Below are 25,423 nucleotides of genomic sequence, written 5' to 3' on the forward strand. Positions count from 1 at the left end.
CTGCCTGGCGTACAGGTTTTGGACTTGCCAGCTCCCACGATCGTGTGAGTCAATCCCTTAAAACACCCACCCCCTCTATAAATATATTGTGCCTGTGTCTCTAGAGAATGCTGACTAATACAGCAGGGATAACAGGGTCAGGGGTCACCTTTCAATTAATCGTGTCATCTCTAGAGAGGCTGCACCTGTCCTGTGCAGGTTGCAGGTGAAGCCGTAGCAAACCTGGTCCCTGGGCGGGATGACCCTGCAGAAGTACCCCCCTGCACAGGCTGCCACCATCACCAACCGTCTTCCCTGAAGCCTCCTCATTCGGGGGCATTTTCTCCTCAGACTGATTCCAGCACTTTCTACCAGGTTCTGGAGCCCCATTTCTCTTTGAGGCCAATTTCCCGGTCTCTGTGCCAGCCCTCGCATCTAAGAGCAGACGTCCTGGAGACTCACGAGCAGTTCACAATATAAAATTTATTATAAAACTTCAGTAAATATAAATATCCAGGTGCCATTTGGAATGGAGATCGCACCACAGGAAAGGATTAAAAGCCGCACGGATACTGACGGGAGGATGTCAGAGGCCAGCCGCGCAGCTTTTCACCAGGAAATAGGCCTTCCTTCTGAATAGGTGTTACAAAAACAACCAAAATTTACGGAAACATTTTTTTTGAAAACCCCGCAAAATACAAAAATGAAACACAGGGCTCCAAGGTCATCACTTGACATCTGCCCAAGTGGACCCACCACTAGTCCTCAGTAGGACGGTGGGGATTCGGCGTAACCGGTAAGTCTCTAATTCAGATACAACCTGTAATTCTGTCACTTGAAATAGAAAAGCAGTAAGAAACGGGTTTAAATAGGAACACTCACTTGTAAATAACTGAGAAAGATAAAACATAAAATAAGAAAATTCTCTCCTCCAGCACACGAGTCTGAAAGGGACAGGAGCACCCTAGCAGGGATTTCATCTTCCCGTTTCCAGAGGCGAGGTCCCCAATCAGGATGGAGACCAGCTCTCCTGTCCGGGCCCCAGGTCCCTGTGCAGAGAAACTGCTCTTGGGGCAGGATGGGCCTGGGGACTCAGCCCAAAGTTGATCCTGCTGTCGGAAGGGACCTCCAGGTGGGAGCTGGGCCGGCAGCCTTAGAGGCAGGTGTTCTGTATTTCTCCCTCATTTCCTGGCCTGCCTTCCTTGACAAAGCTCTGCAGTTCTAGGTGAGCACGTACCCTGCTGCACAGTGCACCCTGTGGCCTGACTCGACATCCCCACCTCCCCGAGAGCATGTCCACGTGCCGGGGGATGCGCTCACACACACGAGTCACACACACGCTCTCGTGCTCACACACACACACACACACACACACACAGAGGCATGCACAGAATCATATATAAGAGCCCCAGATGTTTTTTCTTCTCCCAGCTTCCATCTTCCTCAGAAGCACCCCAGTGCTCGCTGGTGCTGGAAACAGGTACCTCCTGTGCCCTGTCAGCTCACAGGTTGGATGTGGAGCACATCTTGCAGCACTGCTGGCCATAGAAGTGGTGGCTGCACATCCCGTGCTGGGGCACCAGGGTGCACCAGTGGAAGCGGTCCTCGCAGAAGGCGTCTGAAAGTGAACAGTCCAGAGTTAGTCACCGTTCCAGCACCCCGTGTCTGCTGCCACTGCCAATAACTCCAGAAAATCAAGGTAAATCTGTCATTGCCCTGAAGCTGCTGAAGGAGGGCAGCTCCTCAGGTCAAATGGGCCATGTGGGTTGTACTGCTTTCACAAGACCTTTCTTGGAAGCTTCCCGCAAAGTTGAAATTTTCTGCTTTTTGTGATAAACCCATCCACATAACCACTCATCCACCCAAGGCGATGGGGCTTCTGTGGACTGGACTCCAACTGCTGAGTCCCTGATTGAGTCAGACCGCTCATTCTCCTCCGGCCCCATTTTCTCTTCCAGAAACCTCAACAGATACACAGGGCATGGTCCCCGCAAATACCTGAGGCACCGAGGGCGTGTGCACAGGGATGGCGTTTAGAGCACATCCAAGGAATAATCTGGGTTCTCCTTTACCTCGGGCGGAAAAGGCTGCTCTACTTAAAATCGGCTTCTTCTGAATATAAAGAGCAGCAGTGAAACAGGAACAATCTGATTTCCCAGCCGTCTGTGTCATTTCTGGGGAGGCGTGAGAAGCGAGGGGTCTGCTTTGTGGGCTATGTCATGGGAAAGCTGGGGGAGGAGATGGAGAGAGAACCGGGGAGCCAACACCAACCCCTCGACCTAGCGGGCACCCAGCACCTGCTCAACCCTCTTAGGAGACACTCCGGAAACGGGACAGCCCCCCCGAAACGCCAAGGTCAAGCCGAGGGGCTCCGACACTCACCTTTCTTCTGTGCGATGGGGCAGAAGCGGGTGTTGCAGGCCTGGGAGGCCGCGGGCTTCTGGTGCGCGGAGCAGCCCACGGCTGGCCGGCGCCCCGCCAGGCACTGCACGGACCTCGTCTGCATGCCGCCTCCACAGCTGGCCGTGCACTGCGGGAAGCACAAGCAAGAGTCACCGGGGCCACCAGGTCCTTGGGTCAGCTGCTCTCGCAAGCTTCACCCCCGCCCCCCAACAGGCTCCTCACGGTGGTCTGCCTCAACCAACCACTGTGGGTGGCTGAGCAGATTCTGGATTTTCCCCAGGTATGGACACTGGGGAGAAGTGCCCAGAAGCCTGAATGTCCTTGAGTCATCAAGGGTCTGATGGACACCAAAAAGTGGCACGCATCTGGGGATGCAGGCTATGGGTCTCTCATGAAACGCCATCACCAAGCCAGCCCTTCTGGTGCCCCTGACCTGGAAAAGCTTGACAGGCCAACTCCCCAGGAGTTGACACTCAGCCCCTTCCAGACCCCAAGCGCAGGGACTCTGCATGTCTGGAGGTTCCCCGGGCTCGTTTGCGTGCTTCCGGGAACTTTGTTTCCCGACGCTGAGGCCCCCGTGCTCTAAGGCACAGAGCACAGAGGGGCCAGAATAGGAAGGAGAGGCTGGATCAGACCATCTCTCACCAGCTGGCCGGGCGCACACCCCACAGACCACAGCAGCGGGTCCGTCTGAGATCAACTGCCGGCAATAAACCAGGAGGGACGTGGGTGATCAGAGAGACGGAGGGGCCTAAACGTGTAGCAGTGAATATGCCCCAAAAGAAGGCGACTCGAGGTCTAGACAGAAGCATGTGAATTGTGCTCAGACAAGGCTGTGAGTTCAAGACAGTTAAGAATGTAAGCAATTAAAGGAGCACCTGCAAAAACTCGGGGTCAGAGAACGTTTTGGATATCCTGTGGATAAGCTAAATGGTTGCTTTAAAACACGAGGCTAAAGCCGTGCAGATTTAGGGATACACATAACTCAGGCTGCTGCCAGAATGTACAGGTCCGTGTGCCAGGACCCCATTGGAGCAGCCCTGGGGCTGGTCTTCCACAGCAGAAACAGCCCGCAGCCAGACGCTTGCCTGCAGCCGGATGTTCAGGACCCGTTGCAAACAGAGCCTGGAGAAGTGGCTTTAGCATCCCCTGGGATAGGGACTCCGCGATGGAGTAAGTAAAACATCTCTCTCTGCCCCTCGGGGGGAGAAAAGTTGGAAACAGAGAGTCCTGAAAACTCATAAGCCGAAGGAATTGTTGTGCTTCTTTTTTTTTCTCTTTAGGGAAAGGATGGCTGGGCCCCTGGAGAGAAAATCCAGGGCTTTAGCTCATAAGCATGTGGGTTTGGAACATTCTGTGAGGCTTACCCCTTCTCTTCAAAACCAATTTCAGCGAAAGTCATCAATAGTTCAGTTTCAGTATATGACTATGGCAGCCAGGAAAACAGCAGTGTTGTGGGCAGACTCATGTCTGATTCCTGAACCATGAGGCTCATCCGCGATAGAGCTAGGTGTTTCCCACTGCCTATAACATCTTTCTGAACATTCCGGCAGAGCCGCAATTCTGGCCTTGGCGCTTTGCACTCTGGTTCCAGACCCTCCCTCAGCTATCATCGTGGGCTGAGAACTTACAGGGCTGCACTGCCCCAGGGTTCCTAGGGTCTCTTCGGTCACATCTTCCTCTGTGGGTGCTGAATGTCTCTGCCTTGTGAGTTGAGTTTCTTTCATCAACAGCAGCAGAGGCAGAATTCCACTCTTGCTAAAGATGTTAGGCCTCAATTAGAAATCAAGAGATCTGGCCAGCATGTTGCATCACTTAAACAGCACCAAGTGGTTTGATTCTTTTTTCGTCATTGGTTAGTTTATTCACAAAGAGGGCTCATCCTCCTCCTCTTACCAGGCACTGTTCTAGGCTCCAGACACTACTGCTGAGCAAGCAGCTCGCCCTTCCTCGGGGCACTTTCTAAAGCCGCTACTCAAAGCTCGGTTTCTGGACAAGCAGCCCTGGCAACAGCTGGGAGTCTGTCAACATCCTTGCCTCCCACCTCCGGACGCTGCCTCAGAATCTGCGCAACTCCCCGATGATCCATAAGAACACCCAGTGTGAGAAGAAGTGGTCTAGAGAGATTTTAAACTCCCTGTGAGAGACATATTTTTAGGAAAAAAGCCTCCAAATTGCTCAACTTCTGTGTTTCTTCATGTAAACAGAAAGAACTAAGATGTTTGGCTGCAGACTTTGAAAATACTTCACATTGATAGAACCAGAGATAGAGCAGGAGAGGGAAGAAAAAGAAGGAATCTGAAAAAGTTTATTCACTTTTTTGCGTTTGTTTTCCCCAGGAAGGAAAAGCTATGCAAGTGGTTCAGCTATATCATAAACATAACGGCCTCAAACTCAGCATGGGGTTTAGAAATCACATTCCAGATTTTCCACTGGATTTGCAGATGGGTTGATCCTAAGAATCTCTGTGCAGACTCCCAGGGTGGAGAGCAAGCGGCTGGGGCTGCAGGAGCAGCAGGTGTGGAGGACAAGTCACAGGACACAACACTGCTGGGAATACTCGGTGGAAAGAGAGACCGGAGCTCAGATCTGAAGTCAAAGGCTAAGTCTTCTTCCTCAGCTTCACAGGGTTTAGCCTGAGCGTCTCAGGCCATTCCTCGTACTGATGGCAGGAGAGGCGGCCGCCGTGCCGGGCGCTGACGGTGTCCTGTACCTGCTCTCTGACCTGCAGAGTGACAGCTGCTGTCGCCCTCTGTCCAGACCCCTTGCTGCAGGAGACACCCTCCACGCCAGTGGCTCTCAAGCTCGAATGCGTGTCCGAATGAACCACAGGTCTCAGCAAAGCAGAATGCTGGGGCCCAGGCCCAAAGCTTGAGCTCCAGCAGGTCTGGGCTGGGCCCGAGAACCTGCATGTGTAGCCACGCTGCTACGGGTCGGGACACACCCGGAGAACTGCTCTCCATTGAGTGACCGGAACCACACCGGCAAGAGCACCGCCCTCTTCTATTTTCAGAACTGACTTCAGTCACATTCAATCTAACAAAACCAGCACGTCAAGCTGACCTGCAGCTCGACTGCAAACAGTTAAATGAGCACCCGCGTGGCCCTGGTGGTCACGATCATCTTCAGTCCATGGACTCTCCCCACTGCACCCTGCTCACTTCTGCTCACCTTCCAGGGCCTCGGTCTGAATGTCCCGGAGCCAGAAAATGTGGATGACTCCCACTCTGTGGGTGGGAGGCATGGGCTGCTCACCCCACTGCTGGGGCCCCGGGGCCTTAAGCCTCCTCCCGTTGCCTCTGGCCCTTCACCCCTACATGCTGCTGCTGGTGACAGGGCCTGAGACCAGGGCTCCGTCCAAGAACCAAGGAACCAGATGGAGAAAAACGTCGAGGCAGGATTCCGTGGGACGGCCCCCTGAGGTCTAGCAATGAGGGTCTTCTTGTCATTCTAGAATTAAACGGCCTTCTGGAGGGTGACGCTTGCCCGTCCTCCCCTGGACTCCATGCAGACGAGCACACTCTGCTCTGAAAGGGCCCCTGTAGGTTGACCAGTCCTGCCCCCTTCCAGGGAGTCTCGGCAGACATCCACTCAGACAGACTCTACGGACATTGAAATGCTGAAAGACCTCTCCCTTCGGATGTCCTCTGTGTGCCCTGTCCCCTCGGCGATCCCCGTGTTCCTAGGAGGATTGGCCACCCCTGTATAAGAGGCACGGCTATCCTCTGACTGGAGGAATGGGGGAATTGATGATTACTCTTAGTCATTATCAAAAAAACAAAAACAAAGATACATTTTTAAATAATAACATTTGCCTCCAGGTTTGTTTTAAATTAGAGCGACTACTCTTGTTTATGTTATTGGTCTTCATGGGAAAATGCTAGTGGAAGGCGATGTCTGAGAGCTCTAAGTCCTGATTGATGTTCTACATGGTCTTAGTCTAAGGTAACTGCCCACCTGTCACATTCACAGGAACCTGTAAAACCACGGGGCTTCTTCCAGGGCAAAGTTCATCTCTCAAATGCATGGACACGTAGTCAACAAAGGCATGTTAACAGCAGACAGCCAGAGGCCTCACACCTTCATCTTCCTTCTGTGAAGCCTCTACAGAGGCGGGAGGGGGGCGGTTTCTTCCCTTGTTTATCACCTTCGTGGACCTCTCCAAGTCTGGAGCTTCAGCCACCATAACTTCTCCCAGAGACCAAATGTCTACTCAGTCAGGATGGGACAACACACACAATTTCTGCTCTAAACATAGACGGGGCTGTGTATTTTTGTACGGATTCAGTTGGTTACAGGCAGACTCCCTCCAGCTCAGGCGACCTTATCCATCAATGTCAACAAAACGGTTCCTGTTTTCCTGTGCACCCTCATAATTAGAAGAGGATGAGAGCAAATTATTAGAGGTGGGAGAATGGGTCCAGGGTGCAGGGCAGCCCTCTGTGATGGACTGACCACACTCATCCAGACCAAGCCTGCTGAAGTCTCCACATGTTCTGTGTGGGCCCGTGTGTGTGTGTTCACGTGTATGCCCATATGTGTGAGTCTGTGTATGTGTGTGTGTGTTTGATACATTGTTGCAGTCATAGTTGCCAAGATGGAAAACCCTATCGATGACGTCTGGGACATGGCTCTTTGCCCCTGAAAGCCCAAGGGTCTCCACATCAACTTGTGCACAGTCCTGGTGAGGAACCCCGGAACGAGACAGGGCCCCGGCACTCCAGCACTGAGAACACACCCAGTCTCTGTCATGTAGAGGCAGACACAGTCCAGCAGGTGTTTGTACTTAAGCCTTTCCAAGACCAGGTTAGCGTGTGATCCACTGGAGGCTAAACCCAAACGACCCAAATGAATGAAGTCAGTCCTGCCAGACCATGCACTCCTAACCAAAATGATAAGCCGGGCCATTGAGACCAACAGAAACTCTCCTGATCAAATAACAGAACCCGCCATCTTCCTGCTGTTACAGGAATAACCTGTCTGGGGGCAAAGCTGAGCCAGGCACTGGCCACGCATTTCCGTCCCACAATTTCCCACGATTGCCCGGCGCAGAGCTTTGGGTCCAAGAGCTCATGGCAAACATCGCCTTTGAGTTATTACTCCCAAAAGTTATGGACTCGGAATGTAATAGATGAGTCACACTGGATAAGATCTTCAAGCAGCTTATGATAAAAATGACTTATTAGACAGACAGATTGAATATTTCAGGCTGGTGAAAACTATGCAGGATGTATTTTTAGGTTTTAGGTTTTGGTTTAAAGTAAATAAGGATAAACCTTGTTTTTCTTTTTCTAAATTTGCCTGAAGTCTCTGAATTGAGCAGAGTGAATACTGGCCTGATTCAGTCTCAGGAGCCTCAGTCTCCCCACGGACAGACGGACCATGGTCTTGGGAACCACCTGTACTTGTCTCTGACTCACATTCTCAAAAAGACAGAGAAAGCGAAGCATCTGCCTGAGAAACAACTCGACTCAGCTTCTTAGCTCATCCATCCCCTCACCTTGCTGGAAAGCCCTCGCACTCAGAGGAAAATAGAAGGGAAACGTGTGTAGCAAGTGATACTTTTGACCTACTTAAAAATAGCAAATGCTTGAAAAGGATGTGGTTCAAAGGTCCCCTGGTCCAATATTCTAAATTAAACAAATTCTAATTTAAATACCATTTGGGGAGGAGTTCATATATTTGTAAATGAAAAAGCAACATCAAGTGTGAAGATAAGAGGAACCAAGCAAAGCAAGAACACAGCTAGAGGGCAGTGCATACAGTGGGTGGAAGGTCTTTCTGCCTCTTCCTCTCCAAGGACTGAGGGATGGTTTCCTTCTTCAGAGCTCAGAGTTTGGGACCAGGGATATGGCAGAGGCACCAGAGGGACGGCAATGGCCGGGCTGGGATGTTGTGATTTCTAGAGAAGATTATTGATTACCAGCCAATCCTGGGCTCACATACACAGCAGAGCTCCAACAGAATGAATTGGGCCTTCATTTGGGGGGATTTTGAACTGGTTTTATTCTAGTAAAATTTTAGCTAATACTGAAAAAAATTCCGTGGTGGCTTAATTTGGTTCCAATATATATTTCCGTTTGTTTCCTTTGGCCTTAGATAAAAATAATAATTCTGTGTGATTTTTGCTCTGTCAAACTTGTTCATTTCAGGTTTGCATTCAGGGTTGAGTTTACATCAGAAGATTGTTCAACAGAATTGTTGGTGGCGGGCACACATGAGGGAGGGTGGGTGCCATGCTTGGGGACCCCGGTCTGTGGGGAATCAGGAGAGCTGAGAGTGAAAGAGCCCACCACCTGTCACCTCTTGGCCATTCCTGGATCAGGGGACTCTGGGTCACAGAGCCTTGAGGTCTCCCCTCTGAGATTCATGTTCCTCCTTCTGGAGAAACCCCTGTGCTGGCGGACACCATGGTATTGTCGGATTCAGCTGCTGTAGCTCACATGCCCACTGTCCTTAGACTCCAAGCTGGGCTAAGAGGAAGGTGAAGGAACTTAAGACACAGCCCTTGCTGCTGGGAGTCACCCTTGGGGGGTCAGGAGGAAACATGATGGGACAAGGACACAACTGAAAATGAGCTGCACCCTGTGGGGCCTTCCTGGGGACAGACACCCCCAGTGTCCCCCACCTCTTGTTTGTTGAAAAGCTTTAACCTCCTAGGCCTTCCCCAAGTTCCAAAAATTAAAATTTAATCAGAGAAGTTAAAAAATGCAGGAACAAAGGAAAACAGTCCAGTAATACAAAATAATAATAGTTTAGCCATAAAACAAAGTCAAGGACTTTTGATTCCCCCTCAAGGGCTACAGATAACATCCTGAGCCATGTCCTTGTGTTGTTTTGCAGACAATGAAACCCCACCAGAGAAAGTCAACTGCATGCTGACCGCCGACCAGCACATAGAGCCCATACCGGTTGGGGCCAGAAAATCAGCAACTGAGATTCCTGAAATACCACCCTGTTACCTCACCATCAACCAATCAGAGAACTGCGAACAAGCTGATCATGTGCCCCGTAACCCTCTCCCTCAGTCTTTAAAAACCCTTTCCTGAAAGCTGTCAGGGAGTTTAGGTCTTTTTGAGGCTGTTCTCCTTGCTTGGTGCCTGCAGTAAACACTGTACCTTCCTTCACCACAAAATGGTGTCAGTAGATTGGCTTTGCTGTGCATTGGGCAAGCAGACCCAGGTTAGATTCGGTAACGCCAATAACCACCATGTTAGATGCTCAGGGCTGCTGGAACAAATGAGCACAAGCTGGGAGGCTTGAAACAGCAGAAACAACTCTCTCAGTTCAGGAGGCCAGAAGTATAAAGTCAAGACATTGGCAGAAGGTGCAAGTTCCATCTCTTCTGGAGGTCCTAAGGGGGGATCTGCTCATCCTCTTCCAGAGTCCGGCGGCTGCCGGCAATCCTGGGTGTTCTTGGGCCCATAGCTGCATCAATGTGACCTCAGCCTCTATTATCACATGACCTTTCCCCTGTGTGTCCTATAAGGACATTGGTCCTTATAGGGTTCGCCCAAATCCAGAATGACCTCATCTTAGCTAATTAAACCTGCAAACTTCCTATTTCTGAATAAGATCACATTTTGAGGTCCTGGGTGGACATGAGTTTTGGGGACACTGTTCACGGCAAGACACAGGACAAGACACAGGACATGCCCAGGAGGCAGGGTGTGGTGTCCCTTCTGAAAGGAGCCACGCACAGCGGATGTCATGGCGCAGGGGCCTCAGGAAAGGGATTTTGCATCAGGAGGGATTGAAGACGGGTCCCGGAGGCCAGGAAATACGTGAGGAGACTCAGATGGAGGGAGAGCTGGTCAAAGTCTGGCACCACTGGTCCCGTCTGGCTAAGCACTGTGGTTGCATCAGTCACTCCTCCTGCCCGGCCCCTGGCTGGCACTGATTTCCACACAGAACACTGATGTCCTTTCCAGGACAGGTGGTGTAGACGAGCGTGTCTTGCCGGGGATGTGGCCTGCCCCACTGGCAGATCGATAACAGTAATTGTTCAGTTCTTAGTAAAGCTTACCCAGATCAACACTGGTTACACATTTCTGTGGAGCTGGGGACCCAGCAGCCTGCTTTTTTAGGAGCTGGTCTGGCCACGTTCCCAATGCTTCCTCTGGGAGCTTTCCTCTCTCATCCCTTCAGGTACACAGACTTGGGGAGATCCTCAGTGACTAGAAACACATGTGCACGGGCTTCTCCTTGCGGTGGCTTCTCTTGCTGTAGAGCATGGGCTCTAGGCGCACGGGCTTCAGTAGTTGCGGCTCGTGGGCTCAGTAGTTGTGACTCGCGGGCTCTAGAGTGCAGGCTTAGTAGTTGTGGCACACGGGCTTATTTGCTCTGCGGCATGTGGGATCTTCCCAGGCCAGGGCTCGAACCCGTGTCCCCTGAATTTGCAGGTGGATTCTTAACCACTACACCACCAGAGAAGCCCCCCTGAGTCACTCATTGAATTTGTTTTTCATTTAGAATTCCATATTTAGCAAATATTCTGTGAATACTCTGTATGGGCTCGGTGCCCTGGTGGGCACTGGGGACTGTATATATAAAATGTACATATATGTATGTATGTATGTATCTACCCACCTGTCAGTGTGTAGGATACACACAGTAAAACACTTAGCAGGACACTTGCCACAAAGTGATCTCTGGGTAAATACCAGTCGGGATGGTTGTTTTGTGACTATCTGCTTTCGAGCAGCTCACATCCAGCCGGAACCTCTCCACCGAGGCCAGCCACCAACACTGAGCAGGGGCTCTGCTCGCCCTCCCTTCACCCCTACCTGAGACCAGGGCGAGGCAAACCAGTCGGCCTGTGGGGAGCCTGCAGCCGTGAACAGGGGGTGCTTAGGGCAGGGAAATGGGGCGCAGATTCGTTCCAGCTCCAGGTGGGGCTGCGGTAGGTGCAAGCACTTCTTCGGGGCCAGCTCGCGGTACTTCCCAGAACTGTACTTCTCAGCACATTTGAAGAATCTTTTCTGTGTTCCTCTTTCACACGTAACAGAGCACTGAAAAGAAAAGACAACAAAGGATGCGAGTGAAAGGTATTTCTCCTGTGGTGGCTGTCTCTTCTACAAAATCATTGAGTCAAGAAGCCTTCTGATTATATCAGCTTGACCATTTTCCTAAGTATAAATGGTCAGTGGAATATATGGGACCTTGGCATGTTAAAAAGGTGTTACAGTATCTGCCATAAAAAGGAAGACCTTGTGGTCACAGTGGTCTAGCACTTGGGGGCATGAGTTGGGGCAGGGCAATCAGAAACCATGAAGAGAGTAATTCTGGAGCTACTGCTTCACTGGGAAATTAAAATGTTGGGCTGTAACTGACACCAGAATGCACTGAAATTTAGTAGCTCCATGTGTAGCTCCACGGATTCACACCACCCAACTGCAGCGTGATGCTGGCCCCTAAAGCAGGGGCAGGCAGGGGAAACCCAGGGCTCATAATCATCCTCAGAAAGCCGAGTGCTGCCCTGAAGACAGCGAGCACAGACAGCAAACCTATTCGGTCCCACGGTGATGTGCTCTGAGCCTGAGCTGTCACTGCAGCCAGACCTTCTGGCATGGGTGGTGGGACTCTGGGCAAATCTGTGGCCCGGCAGAGGCTGCAGACACCTGTCACAGAGGGATGACAGAGAAGACCAAAAGGTCAGCTCGGAGGTCACAGGGAAGGTCCCAGTGGCTGGCATTGCTGCCTTGGGCTGACATTTCCGCAGACCACGTAAGTGGAGGAGCCCAGATGCCTGGGTTCTGGCCTCACACTCATGTTCAGACCTGGCTTACAGGTGTGCTCAGTGTGTCCTGATGCCAGGAATGAGCTGGAGGACTCTTCCCAGGGCCTTGCTGGGGCCATGCCTAAGAGAGAAGTTCTGGCGTGTGTGTGTGTGTGTGTGTGTGTGTGTATGCACCCGTATGTGTTATACATTCAGTGCAAGGGCTTCCCAGGGGGCACCTCCCAGACACTATGCAGCCCAAGTTGCTTCCTTCCTAAGGACTTAGCCTCTGGGGATATGCACAGAAACAAAAGTCTTCTAACGACAACGCGATTCAGTCCTAGAGACTCTGATGTTCCCAGGTCCCAGGCGACAGAGGACCAGGAATTCTACCTCAGCAGAAACAGGTTTTATCCAAGAGTGATGATGTTTTTAGTTTTCAGTGGCAAACGGACGTGTTGTCTCGCCCGGGTTAAATGCCCTGCTCGGCACACCATCCCTTTATTGATTCATTCCTCCCTCCTGAGCAGGTTGCCATTGGAGGTGTGGGTACGGGGGCTGCGGCCCTGAGTCTGCCCCTGAGGGCGCGGGATCCGGGAGCTGGGGCCTTTTTCTTCATGTCTGCTATGGAAAGGCAGCCCCGCAGCTGGGATCACAGGCGAGCTCCCGAGGGTGGCGGCGGCTGCTGCTCTCTGGGTTGCTGGCTTTCTGATGTCCGCTGTGCTTTACTGACTCCCGTGCCTCTGAGTGATGCACACCTCTCTGAAGGAGCCTCTCACGGGCCGCTCAGGCAGCCCCTGGGCTCACTGCACCCGGGCAGGGGGCTGGCATGGCCTCCCAACGTCCCCTCCCGGGCACGGGGGTGGGCAGCTCTGTCTGCTTCCCAGCAGGGTGTCCGGCCCCCACCTTGGCCAAAGCGATTTACAAAACCTTTAACACTCCAAACTCGTGTTTCCAAGTGTTGGTCTCAGAGAAGCAGGGCTGGGACAGTCCCCCGACAGTGCAGATGAGGGGCTTCCCAGCCTGCAGCAGCACAAGGCATTGAGCAAACCCAGCACAAGCAGTCTCTTCCCCAAATGAGAAGCCTGCCTATGCACGTTCCTCTCAGGGAACGGGTCCTCTGTCTCCTGAGGTCATCCACCTGCTCTACTACCTAAGCATGACCAGGGAAGTGGCTGCAGGTGTTCTGGGGTGCAGTGGGTACCCCCACCCCCTGGTCAGCGCAATGAACACCCCTCCCCTCACACCTGCACCCGTTCACCCACTTAATCGCTGCTCAACATGAGGGAGTGATGAGCACGTGGATGACCTGGGTGAGGTACGTCAGGGATGTGATGAGAAAGTCGAAGGACACTCCAACGAGTGCGTGTCAGGAGGGAGGACTGAATACTGGGGTATGGGCAGGGATCAGAGACTCTGGGGAAGAAGAAGCAGAGGAGAAGTGGAAGCAGAGGGGCCAGATGAGAGGCAGCCCCAAGGCAGGTCCTGGTCGACCCAGTTTCATCTGGACCTGGTGCACCCACCTGGGACCTGGAGCACCTACATGGACCAGTGCACCCACCTGGGACCCGGCACACCTACCTGGGATCAGTGCACCCAACTGAGATCAGTGAACCCAACTGGGGCCAGTGCACCCACCTGGGACCAAATGCACCTACCTGGGGCCAGTGCACCTACCTGGGACCAGTGTATGTACCTGGAACTAATGCACCTGCCTGGAACTAGTGCACCTGCCTGGGACCAGGTACACCCACCTGGGATCAGTGCAGCTACCTGGGACCAGTGCACTTACCTGGGACTAGTGCAACCCCTTGGGATCAGTGCACGTACCTGGGACCAGGTACACCCACCTGGGACAAGTGCACTTACCTGGGGCCAGTGCACCCACCTGGGATCAGTGCAGCAACCTGGGACCAGTGCACCTACCTCAAACTAGTGCACCTGCCTGGGACTAGTGCACCTGCCTTGGACCAGGTACACCCACCTGGGACCCGGCGCACCTACCTGGAATTGGGTGCACCTATCTGGGGCTAGTGCACCTACCTGGAATCAGTGCACTCACCTGGGATCAGTGTACCTACCTGGAATCAGGTGCACCTACCTGGAATCAGGTGCACTTATCTGGGGCTAGTGCACCTACTTGGAATCAGTGCACCCACCTGAGATCAGTGCACCCAAGTGGGACCAGTGCACCCACCTGGGACCAGTGCACCCACCTGGGACCAATGCACCTACCTGGGACCAGGCGGACACAAGCCACTGCAGCTTCTTGTGCTTGTGGCAGCGCCTGAGCAGACAGGCCTCCTGAGTCCTGGGCTTGGGCTCCGAGGTGCAGACAGCGTCAGGCAGAAGCTGTGCCCTGGACGAGGGGTTGGTGCTCTTACAGGCCACGGACCTCTTCCTCCACCCCTTCCCGCAGGTTCGAGAGCACTGCACGGGAAGAGCGCGTCAGCTCCTGCAAGGCCTGGTAAGACTCCAGCCCCACGTTGCCTAGGAGGGGCCCCGCCGCCCCCGTACGCCGGCCCTGCCCCATTACCTCCGCCCAGGGCCCAACGCTCCACGCGGGTGGGCAGCTCTGAGGCTGGCAGGCCTGCCGGCTGGAGGGCACAGGCTGCGGACACAGGCTGGCGGAGACCCGCTCCGATTTGTAGTGTGCCCGCCGCGTGCACTGTACGGGCCGGCTCTGGGTGCCTCCACTGCACGTCCGGCTGCAGGCGCTCCAGTTCCCCACGGACCACCTGGGGGACAGAGAGACCCACAGTGAGGGACAGTGCCAGCTCTCCAGAGCGGAGGGCCGCGTCTGTGCGGGCATCGACCTGCATCATTTCCCACCTACTGTCTATAGGTGCACAGTTATTTTCAGTCGCCGGGCAGTCTCCCTGGGCCCCTACCCCTTCTAACTTCCACGATTAGCATTCCTGGTGGTCATGCTTCCCCTCCCTTCACTTTCAGGTTCACTTGTACTTGGAAATAACTCCCCTCAACAGTGTGTCTGTTCCCCTTTTTCTAAAGAAAGTTTTTTCTTTAGAAAACTTTTTTCTAAAGAAAATTTCATACTTGTACAAAAATAAAGGCCCTCCGTGTCCACTTAGCTCCAAAGATGATCAGTTTATGCCCCCATCCCTATAGCATTTTGAAGCAAATTCTAGACATATTAATATTTCAATTCACATCTCTAAAAGATAAGGAGTCTTAGATTTTTCAACATAACCACAATACCATTGTGACATCTAAAATTTTTAACGATAATCCCTTAATGTCATTAAATACTCAGTGTTCCATTCCCAAGTATGTCGTCAATGTCAAAATTTCATCTCTAGTCAGTCAGAATCTAAATAAAGCTCATAGTTTGCAATTGGTTGATGTGTCTTTCTTCTCTTTTAGTCTGTAGGTTCTTCTGTAATCTCATTTACTTTTCTATTCCATTTATCTGTTACAGAAAGATTGCAAACCTTATTGCGTCTCCATTTTTTTTTTGCTGATTTCAGGACTTTGCAAGTTACATCTCTGTGGTATCACTTAGTATACTCCTCTGCACTTCCTGTAATTTAGGTGGATCTAATGCCTTTGTCAGAAGCCGGTTTTTTGTTTGTTTTGTGTGATTACTTTAAAAGTGATGACTTCCAGCAGGAGGCCTATAATGTCTGCTCATCTTTCTTTCAATTTGTTAGCAGCTGCTGACGCTCCAGGATGTTTCTCGAAGCAGCCCTGTTTCTCTCTCTTCTGTCTGTAAAAGCGTTCTTTGTCGATAGGCATGTTGGCAGATGATGGAGGTGGGGAGGTTGGGTCCAGCTCAGCCCCGTGGCATCACCATTTGCTCTCAGATAAGCCTGCATGTGTCCCCAAAGCTTTGCACAAGTCCACCCGCAGGAGGGCTGAGGGCACAGCCAGGGTGGGGCCCCTCTGGGGCGGGAGAGCCGGGAGGTGAGATGTGGTCCAGTAAGGAGTACCCATTTGGATGGAGGTCCTTGGGTCCTAGGGAGACGGCCATTTGCTATTTGGACTCTAAGAGGACTTGATTTCCACTCATATTTGTCTCCCTGTTCAGGGCGTGTAAGCAAAATTGGAAAATTCTACAGAAAACTCGGGGCCCATGGGGCTCCGTGTCAGTGGTGGTCGAAAATCATCCCCAAGCGGAAAGGAGAAGCCGTGATCTCCTTCCCTCAGACAGAGCAGCGTGACCCCTGCAGGTGGAGCAGGGTCCGGCGATGTGTCCAGCTGTCAGCGTGATGGGGCATCGAGGGACAGCAGGGCCCAGGAAGCTGTCATGAGGCTCTGCCTCAGCCAAGTCTATGAGGAGGGCTCAAGGGTCCCGAGCAGAAAGCTTGTGTCCTGTTCCACGGCATTTCTGAGTGTGAACTGATAGAACAAGATTTCCTCTTGAATCTGGAGGGAAGACAGGATTTGTAAAGATGCCCGGTTCTCCTTTGTCTTGGTGGCCTCCATCCTCTCCCCACACAGGGTGCCTGGACAGTCACACTTGGGTTGAGGACACAAAGCAGTGTCCAGAAAGCCTGGCTGAGAGCTCACTAGGGGCCTCTCAGAGATGCTGCCCCAACAGAAGAGATTCTGTGAGGACAGAGTGTGTGCACTGGCTTACGTGGGGAGAAACACAAGAGAGGAGGAAAGTACTCACCATCCCTCCTCCCGGGGACAATGATTCCTCATTAGCTCCTCACCTTTGATTCTGGTGCTTTCTGTGTGTGTGTGTGTGTGTGTGTGTGTGTGTGTGTGTGTAAATATGTTATTTTTTTAACATGATTGAGGGAATTATGAACAACTTTTAAATTCAGCATTTTTATAACTCAATGTCTAAAACAAACATTTTTCTTACCCTGAAAAGCCTCCATGAACATATTTTCAGAGTCTGTAATATTTTGCAGTACCAGACTGAGTATATGAATATCTAAATAAGGAAATAAAGGCATAAAGGACCAGGGGATCCACAGACACCTGAAATCCTACAAGTTCTAGGTGGCCCATGCCTCCAAGATTGCTGAGCAAACCACCAGCATGTTTCCTCAAGTTCTCAAAGGGGTCTGTGACCCAAATCACTTTAGAGCCAGTTTTTGGACTCCTGTGAAAGTTCCCCTGGATGGGAAGTGGAAATGATCCACCCCCACCATGCCTGGGCTCTCAGCAGCCCTGCAGTAGCACCTGGTGCCTTTAGCCTGAGGTGCACCATGATATTTTTACTTATTTTTGTTTGTAGAAGCCTTGAACTATTTTATACCAAGTGTTTCTCATGAACAGACTCTATTATATTTCTAAGAAAATTATTAAAAAAGAATGCAAAGTTTTACTCATATAATAATAAACTATGTCAGGTTTGTAGGAACTGTTCTCTATCAACCGTGGAAATGCTTCCATTTTTCACTGTCAACAAGATTAGCGTTCTTTAATATCATGTTAAACCACGGAAATGATGCCTAACCCTTATGAAACATGGGCTTTGGCCTCCTGGCTGTGATGAGTCTGCATTTGGAGCTTCTCCATCGCTTTTCTGTTGTTTTTATGTTTCCTCCCACTTCTTAAGTTTGCTCTCTCAACCCCGCAGCCTCATAAACTGTAAATGGTGTGCAAAGGCGTCTTGGCTCCTCCAAGGCTTTTCACACCCCTGAGTTAAGTCCTCTATCTCCACCATCTTAAGCTGTTCCAACTGGGTTGGTCCACCCTCTGCGCTTCTCTTCTGCACATCATTAAGAAGTGGTCCTGAACAAAGATTGTTCACACAGCATCTGGAAATGCCAAGTGTCTGCTTTGTTTCACAGGCAGAGCTCTGGGGAAATGTCTTGATTTCAGCTTATGAAAGAGTGGAAATCCATGCAAGCTTCTGTGCTGACGTCTGAGGGTTCCATGAGCAGAACAAGGTGTGTTGGGTAGCTACCAGTGGCCATACCTGTCCTGCTTTGTCCTGCTTTTTCAAGTTTGCCATCTGGAACAAAGCAGGTGGATGGTGTAACCCAAATCAGTCAGGTTTCCCCGGCAGGATCTGGAGGACTCAGCTACCCGGCCACCACAGTACTTGCCCTGGCTGAGGGCTCCCCTGGGGCTCACCTTTACAGCTCTCAGCGTTGCCAGGAGAGGTGGTGGAATTTATGGTTGTCACTCAACAGTTTGGGCAGAATTTCCTGGCACCAGCTGTTCCATATTCAACATCCCTAATTGTCAACAGTAATTATTTGTTTCTCAGAAAATGACTTTCACCTCCTCATAAAAATAAAAAAAAAGTAACGTTTTGGTTTTGGTTATTTAATGTTTCCTTTGAAAATGCAAATTCCCAACAAGGGTATTTGGTTTAGTGAAATACGTTGTCATGAAGCACCACCCCCCCATGCCCCCCGCCCCCCGCCAGGCAGGCACGGTGCTGTAGCTGCCACTCAGGCTCAGAGGCCACCCTCGGTGGGGACCAGAGCCTGAGGCTCACAGCGGAGCATCACCCACGGCCAGCCCAGGGCTGTCACGGATTCAGCATTAGGAACTGTTCCCTTCAGTTTGGAATTCAGTTTCAGTTTCTTTTTCTGTTCTCTTCAAAGTTTCAAGATGAAGCACTAAGCCAATTCCATTTTCAGGAATAACTTCTGATCTTCTGCAGAGTGGTCTTTCATTAACTCAATAAACACAAGGAGTCATGACGGGGCAGAAGCCGGGTCACAGCCTGAACCTAGAGAAGGCCACGTTCACAGCTGGATTTAGTTCCAGGGAGGTGCGAGTTGGACAGGGTGAAGGACAACGTCGGTCAGTCACGACCTTCACGTGCTAGTGTATCCAGCTCAACCTTCAAGTAGGCTGTACTTAATCAAATCGCCCACTTTTACTTTCCGACATCATCTTTAAAATCCTCTGTGACTATAAACACAGACATTCACAGGCTCCCCACTCAGCGGCCCAGGGCCTGTGACAGATGCCACTGCGGCCCTACGGGCAGGGCAGCGTGTGGGATTTGAAGACAGAAGGACCTTGTCTTTGTATGAAACTACAGCCCCGTCACACGTATAGGTGATTTGAGATTTACCACGCTTTTCATCTAAATGAACTGTTTCCAAGGTAACAGTGCACATCCAACAATAAACAGATACCAGTTTGAAAAATCTGCCTTAGCCACAGGGGAAAAAAAAAAAAAAAAAGCCAGCTAAGAAGTTAACTTAAAGAGGACAGGCAGGCTGTGAGCGGAAAGCGCAGCAGCCGGGGTCAGAGGTCTTGGGAGGACGAGGAGGGAGAGAAGCTGATTCTTGAGCCCATCTGGCAGCGGGCCACACACAGGCCATTAGCTGGCCTGGTCCGTCTGCTGACTGGGGAATTATTGGTCTATGTCTAAGGATGTTTCATCAGTATCGTAGGGTGCCAGCTGCACTCCAGGCAAGTTCCAGGGCAGAAATCCAGCTCTGAGAGGGCCAACGATCTTGGTAACCAAATGTGTAAGTGAACGGTGTCGGTGGGGCAGAGTTCCTGGACAAACAGCTTGCGCTCTGTGCTTACACTCTAACGTCTGGAGCAAATCCTCCCGGGGTCCACTAGTAAGTGCATTAGAAGTGACAGCAACACGCTGGACACACATGCATCCCCCTCCACCACAGCCTGTTCGCAGGGATGTTCTGAACCCTCCGACTGTCTGCTGGATGCATTCTTCTAGAAGCAATGCCATCACCATCACCTCAGAAGGGAAAGTCCATGGCTGACCACTGGTTGGCAAGGATGGGGCCAGACTTCAGGAAACAGGGGACCTGGATCGGGAAGCCAAGCTCTTGCCATCAGCACTTGGAAGCCTGCAGCTTGACAGTGACTTCATTTTGTTCAGCCTCAACAGTTAAACTACTTTGTTTGATGTGAAACTGAAGGAGAGATTTATAACGAGCCAGACACAGGACTGTATTTTTTCGGCTTTAAATGCGGCATTTCTTTGCTGACTCACATCGAGCCAAACTGCAGGACATCAAAAGCTCCCCATAAAGGAGGTGTGGTGGGTGTTAACTTTATGGACTGTGAGAAGCCAAAGACATGGAGGTTTTTATTATTTTTTTTACCAGATTGTCCTGTCTCATTGTCCTGTCATCAGATGTTATCTTAAGAAGAATCAGTAGGATTCATTTACACATGGGAGGCAGGGAAATGGAATTATGAGGGACACACAGGTGAAAGAAACCTACCTCGCTGTTCCAGACAGCCCTAATAATTCCCTGTTTCAGCAAAAATCCTTCATCTGAAGGTTCTTCTCTGCAGACCATGGAGGGTGTATGCATCCTATTAGCTCAAACGAAAACCCTCAGCTCATAGAAGGTGAAAGGGAAGTCCTTAGATTCTGAGTGACAATGAAGGGCTGGTTCTTTGTGGGGCTGATCCTCCATCTGGTTTCCATGGAAAATTGGAAAAAAAGAGGCTGACCAGTAGAGCTGGGAAGGACTTCAGAAATGGTCTGCTTTTCTGGTTGTGTCTTACGGATGGGGAAATGGCAGCCCAAGAAGCAAAGACAGTCACAGAGGGAGTGGAAGATTAGTAGAAGATGCAAAGAGGATGCAGGGAACCCCCACAGCACTGTTCTCAGGACTCATCCCCGCTCTGGAAAGAATAAACATCTTTCCCATCATCAGAGTTCAACATGGGGAAGGCAACCCCCTCTCACTCCTCTTTTACATCCACTCAGTACCCAACTCTTTGTATCACAAACCCCTCTGCTATGGGATAAAAAAAAACTCAGGTGGTAACTACATACAGGTAGGTGAGTTAGCAATCTATGCCAAGTTGCAACTGAAATTGAGTAATGACTGGGTAGGCGGTACCTCCCTCCACTTTAACAAGTTTAACATCTCCAATTCTCATGCCCAAGGATGGCACCAAGGGGCTGAGAGGACCATGTGACCTAGCCTGGGGCTGAGACCATGTTTCCCAAACCACAGCTGCATGGCGGGCCTCTCAAGCAACTGCACGTCCCTGGCCTCTCCTCCATTCTGCAGGAATCACAAATCTGGGGTTGAGGGTCAAAAATCTGAATTTTTACAAAGCCCGCTTTCCCCAGCCTGGTGGCCGAGATGACCATCAGGGTTGGGGACACACTCTGAGAAATGGGACACCTGTTCTTCAGGAGAGTCCAGGGCTCTGGCTCTTGAAGGTGGTAAGTGCCTTTGCTCCCTCCTTTGTATTAAAGTTGTACTGATGTTATTTTTAACGATTATAAGAACTGAGATGTGCCATTAAAACATCAGAGGAAAAGCCTGGTGAGTGGGTTCTTCTGCAGGAGGCATCATCCTTCACTCCCTGTCATGGGCAAATGTGAAAAGCCCACCCAGGCAACCCCATCACCCAGCAGTCCCCTGGTCCAGCCGCCCCTGCTCTGCGCAGCCCTTCTGGCTTTAAAGACTGATCTGGAACAGGTGCCTGGCCCCAGACCCAGCGCCCGAGCTTCCAGGAGTGCAAGTCATGCAGGCTTAGGCTCCTTCAGGAAGAAAGCCCCCCCCCCAGCACCAAAGTGGCTGAGGAGGTGGGATGGACCAGAGCTGCTTCCTCCTGTGCTGGCCCTTCCAACCTCAAAATGATGAGCTCTGAGAAGTAAAGGTAAACATGTCCAGTGCTGACACTCTTCCAATCCTCCCAAACAACACAGCTTGACAGCTGGGAAGATGTAGTTCCTATCCAAGGATGGCTCCATGGAGTGCAAGGTCTTTGGAAATGTACATTTCACTTGGGCATGGCAGGTTGTGACAATGATTGCATTCATAGCTGGGGACACCATTTAGTTTATAAAGACCCCTCTTCTACCACCCTGCCCTCCAGGGAGTCAACTGGTTTTCCACTGGGAAGAACCAATATAACTTCCTATGCGAGACTCCTCCAATGTCTGCCCCCAGGAGAACAGAGCAGGGGGATCCTCCCCTATTAGTGCCTGTCCTAGGGATTCTCTACATCTGTTCTTCTCTGGAAGAGAAGAACCATCACCTGGATGAATGCCTTCCTGCCATGGGTTCATTTCCAGCCTCAGGAGCAGCTCTCTACTCTGAACTGACCTGTCAGACTCTTGGGCCTCTCCATTGGCAAAACCCCCAGGCCACTGCCCACACCATGCTGAGTGCCAGGTGGGGTGAAGAGCCAGCCTTGCCCACATTGTCAACATCCTTCTGCTACCACCTGGCGACAGTGGGCACACGGGGAAGCAGCTGAGCCTGCCCTCAAATCTGCCTCTGCCAGCTGAACTTGTTATAGGAATTGTGTAATATAATTAGTTTGGTGTAGCTCGATGGAACGTGAGCATGGAAAATGAGACACTTGCTTCTATGAAAACTGAGTTGAATCTTTGGAATGACTCAGTAGAGATCAGTCATTAAATGGAATTGCTCTCAGCTTAGGTGTGGCTGAGAGAAAAGTAAACTATGAAGAAAAAATGAAAGATTTAAGATGATTTTGCACCTGGATGAATAGGACGAGTTTCAGCCTTCTGTCAAGAAACTCAAACTGAACATCATGGGTATTGGGCATATTTTATGCAGGTAATCAACTTAGATCTTTAATAAGCATCTTCCTACTCAAAATAAGCTTTGGCTATAACTAAAAGAATTAGCAGGGGGCTTCCCTGGTGGTACAGTGGTTAAGAAATCCGCCTGTCAATGCAGGGGACATGGGTTCAAGCCCTGGTCCGGGAAGATCCCACATGCTGCGGAGCAACTAAGCCCATGCGCCACAACTACTGAGCCTGTGCTCTAGAGCCCATGAGCCACAACTATTGAGCCGGCGAGCCTAGAGCCCGTGCTCCACAACAAGAGAAGCCACTGCAATGAGAAGCCCACACACTGCAACGAAAAGTAACCCCTGATCACCGCAACTAGAGAAAGCCCGCACGCAGCAACGAAGACCCAAGGCAGCCAAAAAAAAAATTAGCAAATGGGCACATGTATGTATTTTAAGTGAAAATAAAGGTTCAAGGTGTATGTGTATGTATGTTATTTTAAAATAAGTTTCCTTTAATTTACTGTTTTTTTCAGAGGGCTGAAGGAGAGCATCTCTTCCTTCTGGTGAGAGCCCCCAAATCCCCCATAAGTGCCTCACCTATATAAAGCCCTGCATCTCCACCACAGAGCATCTCCACCTGATGTGCAATGGCCACCCGGAGACGACAGTCCCCACCTTCACTCCTCTGCCCTGCATGCCCTTTCAGGGGGTGGAACCCCTCCTGGCTTCCATCCTCCACCCTTCCTGCGTCTCCCCTAATCACAGATTCTACTTCCCTCTTCTCCAGCAAAACTGCTCCCTCCTGCACATCTGACAAAACCCAGGTCTATGATGGCTCATTTTATGTGTCAACTTGACCGGGTAATGGAACACAGATATCTGCTCAAACATTATTCTAGATGTTTCTGGGGAGGTGTCTTTTAGATGAAGTAAGCATTTAACTCTGTAGGCTTTGAGTGAAGCAGATCGCTCTCCATAACGTGGGTGGGTCTCACGCAATCAGTTGAAGTCCTTAATAGCAAAAGACTGAGGTTCCCCAGAATAAGAGAACATTCTGCCAGCAGACGACCTTTGGACTTGAACCATGGCACTGACCCTTTGCTGGGTCTCCAGATTTGGGACATGCCAGCCTCCACAACTACATCGGCTGATTTCTTAAAATTTCTCTCTCCACACACATACACACACACACACACACACACACACACACAGGCACACACCCCCTACTGGTTCTGTTTTTCTGAGGACCCAGACTAGTACAAGATTTTTGTCATTTCTCATCTGAATGGGCTCTACATTGGCCCCTTGCTCCTGGGTTTGGTCTGATAAAGGCCAATCTCCGTTCTGAGACTAGGAACAATTAGTTTCATTGCTCACATGAATGTGCTTCCTTCACTATCTGAAGTCCTTGTCAGCTCCATTTCCTAGAATACACAGTTCACCACCCAGGTGAACCTGCTGCATTGCTGGGCTCCTTCTCTTTCTCCCCAGATACTGATTGTTCAGAATACTAGGTGCAGAGTACCAGGTATAGAGTTCTAGGTGCAGAGTACTAAGTATGAGTACTAGGTGCAGGGTACTAGGTATAGAGAGTACTAGGCACAGAGTACTAGGTGCAGGGTACTAGGTATAGAGTACTAAGCACAGAGTACTAAGCACAGAGTGCTAGGTATAGGGTATTAGGTGCAGAGTGCTAAGTATAGAGTACTAGGTATAGAGCACTAAGTATAGGGTACTAAGTCCAGAGTACTAATTAAGCCTTCTCCCAGCCTGGTGTTTCTCTTCAGTTAGCTCCTTTCTGACAGGGCTCAACAGGAGAAATCACAATGCAAGGAGGGCAAGAATCAAATCTCAATGAGAATCCCACATTTTAAAGGAATGAGAGAGACTGTTTTGCGATAAAGAGGAAGTAGCAAGAAGGAAAGGTCTGTAGGCTTCGTTCTGATAGGAGTGTTCCCCCTGAACCTCTGCTCCTCATACAAAGGACAAGAGTGAAGAAAAGGAGAGAGGAAATTGGGACCAAACAGCCATAAGAAGCAATAATTCCTAAGCGTCTGTAGGTTACGTCTCCCCCTCACTGAGCGAGGAATGTGTCCACTGCCATCATCAAGCAAACAATGTCAGGAAATACTCCTCACACAGGAAACATGACTAGGACATTGTGACCCCTCAGAGGCATCTTTTGGCAACTTTCTCACATCCCAGGAAAATCGACCTCAGGTCCTGCTTCTTCTCCAGAGCCTGACTGCAGACTCACAAGGTCACTTGTGGTTTCCCAGCTTCACATTCCCCTGACACATGTTGCGTGGACCACTTTCACACCACTCCATGCATTCCCTTTGCCGAAGTGACACAGTGAATGCAGGTCACCTTTTAACAAACACGGACATGCAGCCCACGGGCCATGCACATGGGCATGTTGTTCAACCAGACCCAATCCTGGATCTGGTGGGTCTTCAAGAATAACTGTGAAAAGGGATGGGCACACACACCCTAAGAGGGGTGAGCATTAAGATACATGCTGCAGAAAGCCAAGGTGGGAGGGTCGGTGGAGGCAAGGCAAGAAGCCCTAGTAACCAAGGATCGGGGATCAAGAGGACGGAGCACTTAATGGGACTGGCCCTGAGGATCCGGGGGCCACACGATGGGATCTGGGTTCCAGGTGCACGGCAATAGAAGGGCATGGCAGGCTTGATGGAGCAGAGTGTCTATGTCGAGTTTGCATTTGACAAAGATCCTGGCCCTTGCAGAATGGACAAGAGACGGGGAGCTAGACGGGTGGTGGAAACCCATCTGGAAGCTTCTGAGGTTGCAAGGTGAGATGCTGGTGTCGGACTATGTCGCTGTGATAACATTAACACTAATTTTGCCCTGAAAAAGGGTGAC

General features: G+C 50.8%; 1 protein-coding gene across 1 annotated transcript in view; it reads right to left on the minus strand.

Moving 5' to 3' along the window:
* Positions 1 to 442: 442 nt before the first annotated feature.
* The window catches only part of ADAMTS16 (ADAM metallopeptidase with thrombospondin type 1 motif 16), a 156,121-nt gene continuing 131,140 nt past the window's right edge, over positions 443 to 25,423 (minus strand). Inside the window, exons 19-23 of the mRNA XM_032626580.1 lie at positions 14,637 to 14,838; positions 14,336 to 14,530; positions 11,169 to 11,393; positions 2,362 to 2,509; positions 443 to 1,597 (exon numbers count right to left, since the gene is read on the minus strand). Coding sequence (XP_032482471.1) covers positions 1,482 to 1,597; positions 2,362 to 2,509; positions 11,169 to 11,393; positions 14,336 to 14,530; positions 14,637 to 14,838 — 886 coding nt within the window. The 3' untranslated portion in view covers positions 443 to 1,481. The remainder of the gene's footprint in view (positions 1,598 to 2,361; positions 2,510 to 11,168; positions 11,394 to 14,335; positions 14,531 to 14,636; positions 14,839 to 25,423) is intronic.

Source organism: Phocoena sinus, chromosome 3 (assembly GCF_008692025.1).
Source record: "Phocoena sinus isolate mPhoSin1 chromosome 3, mPhoSin1.pri, whole genome shotgun sequence".
Lineage (NCBI taxonomy): Eukaryota > Metazoa > Chordata > Mammalia > Artiodactyla > Phocoenidae > Phocoena > Phocoena sinus.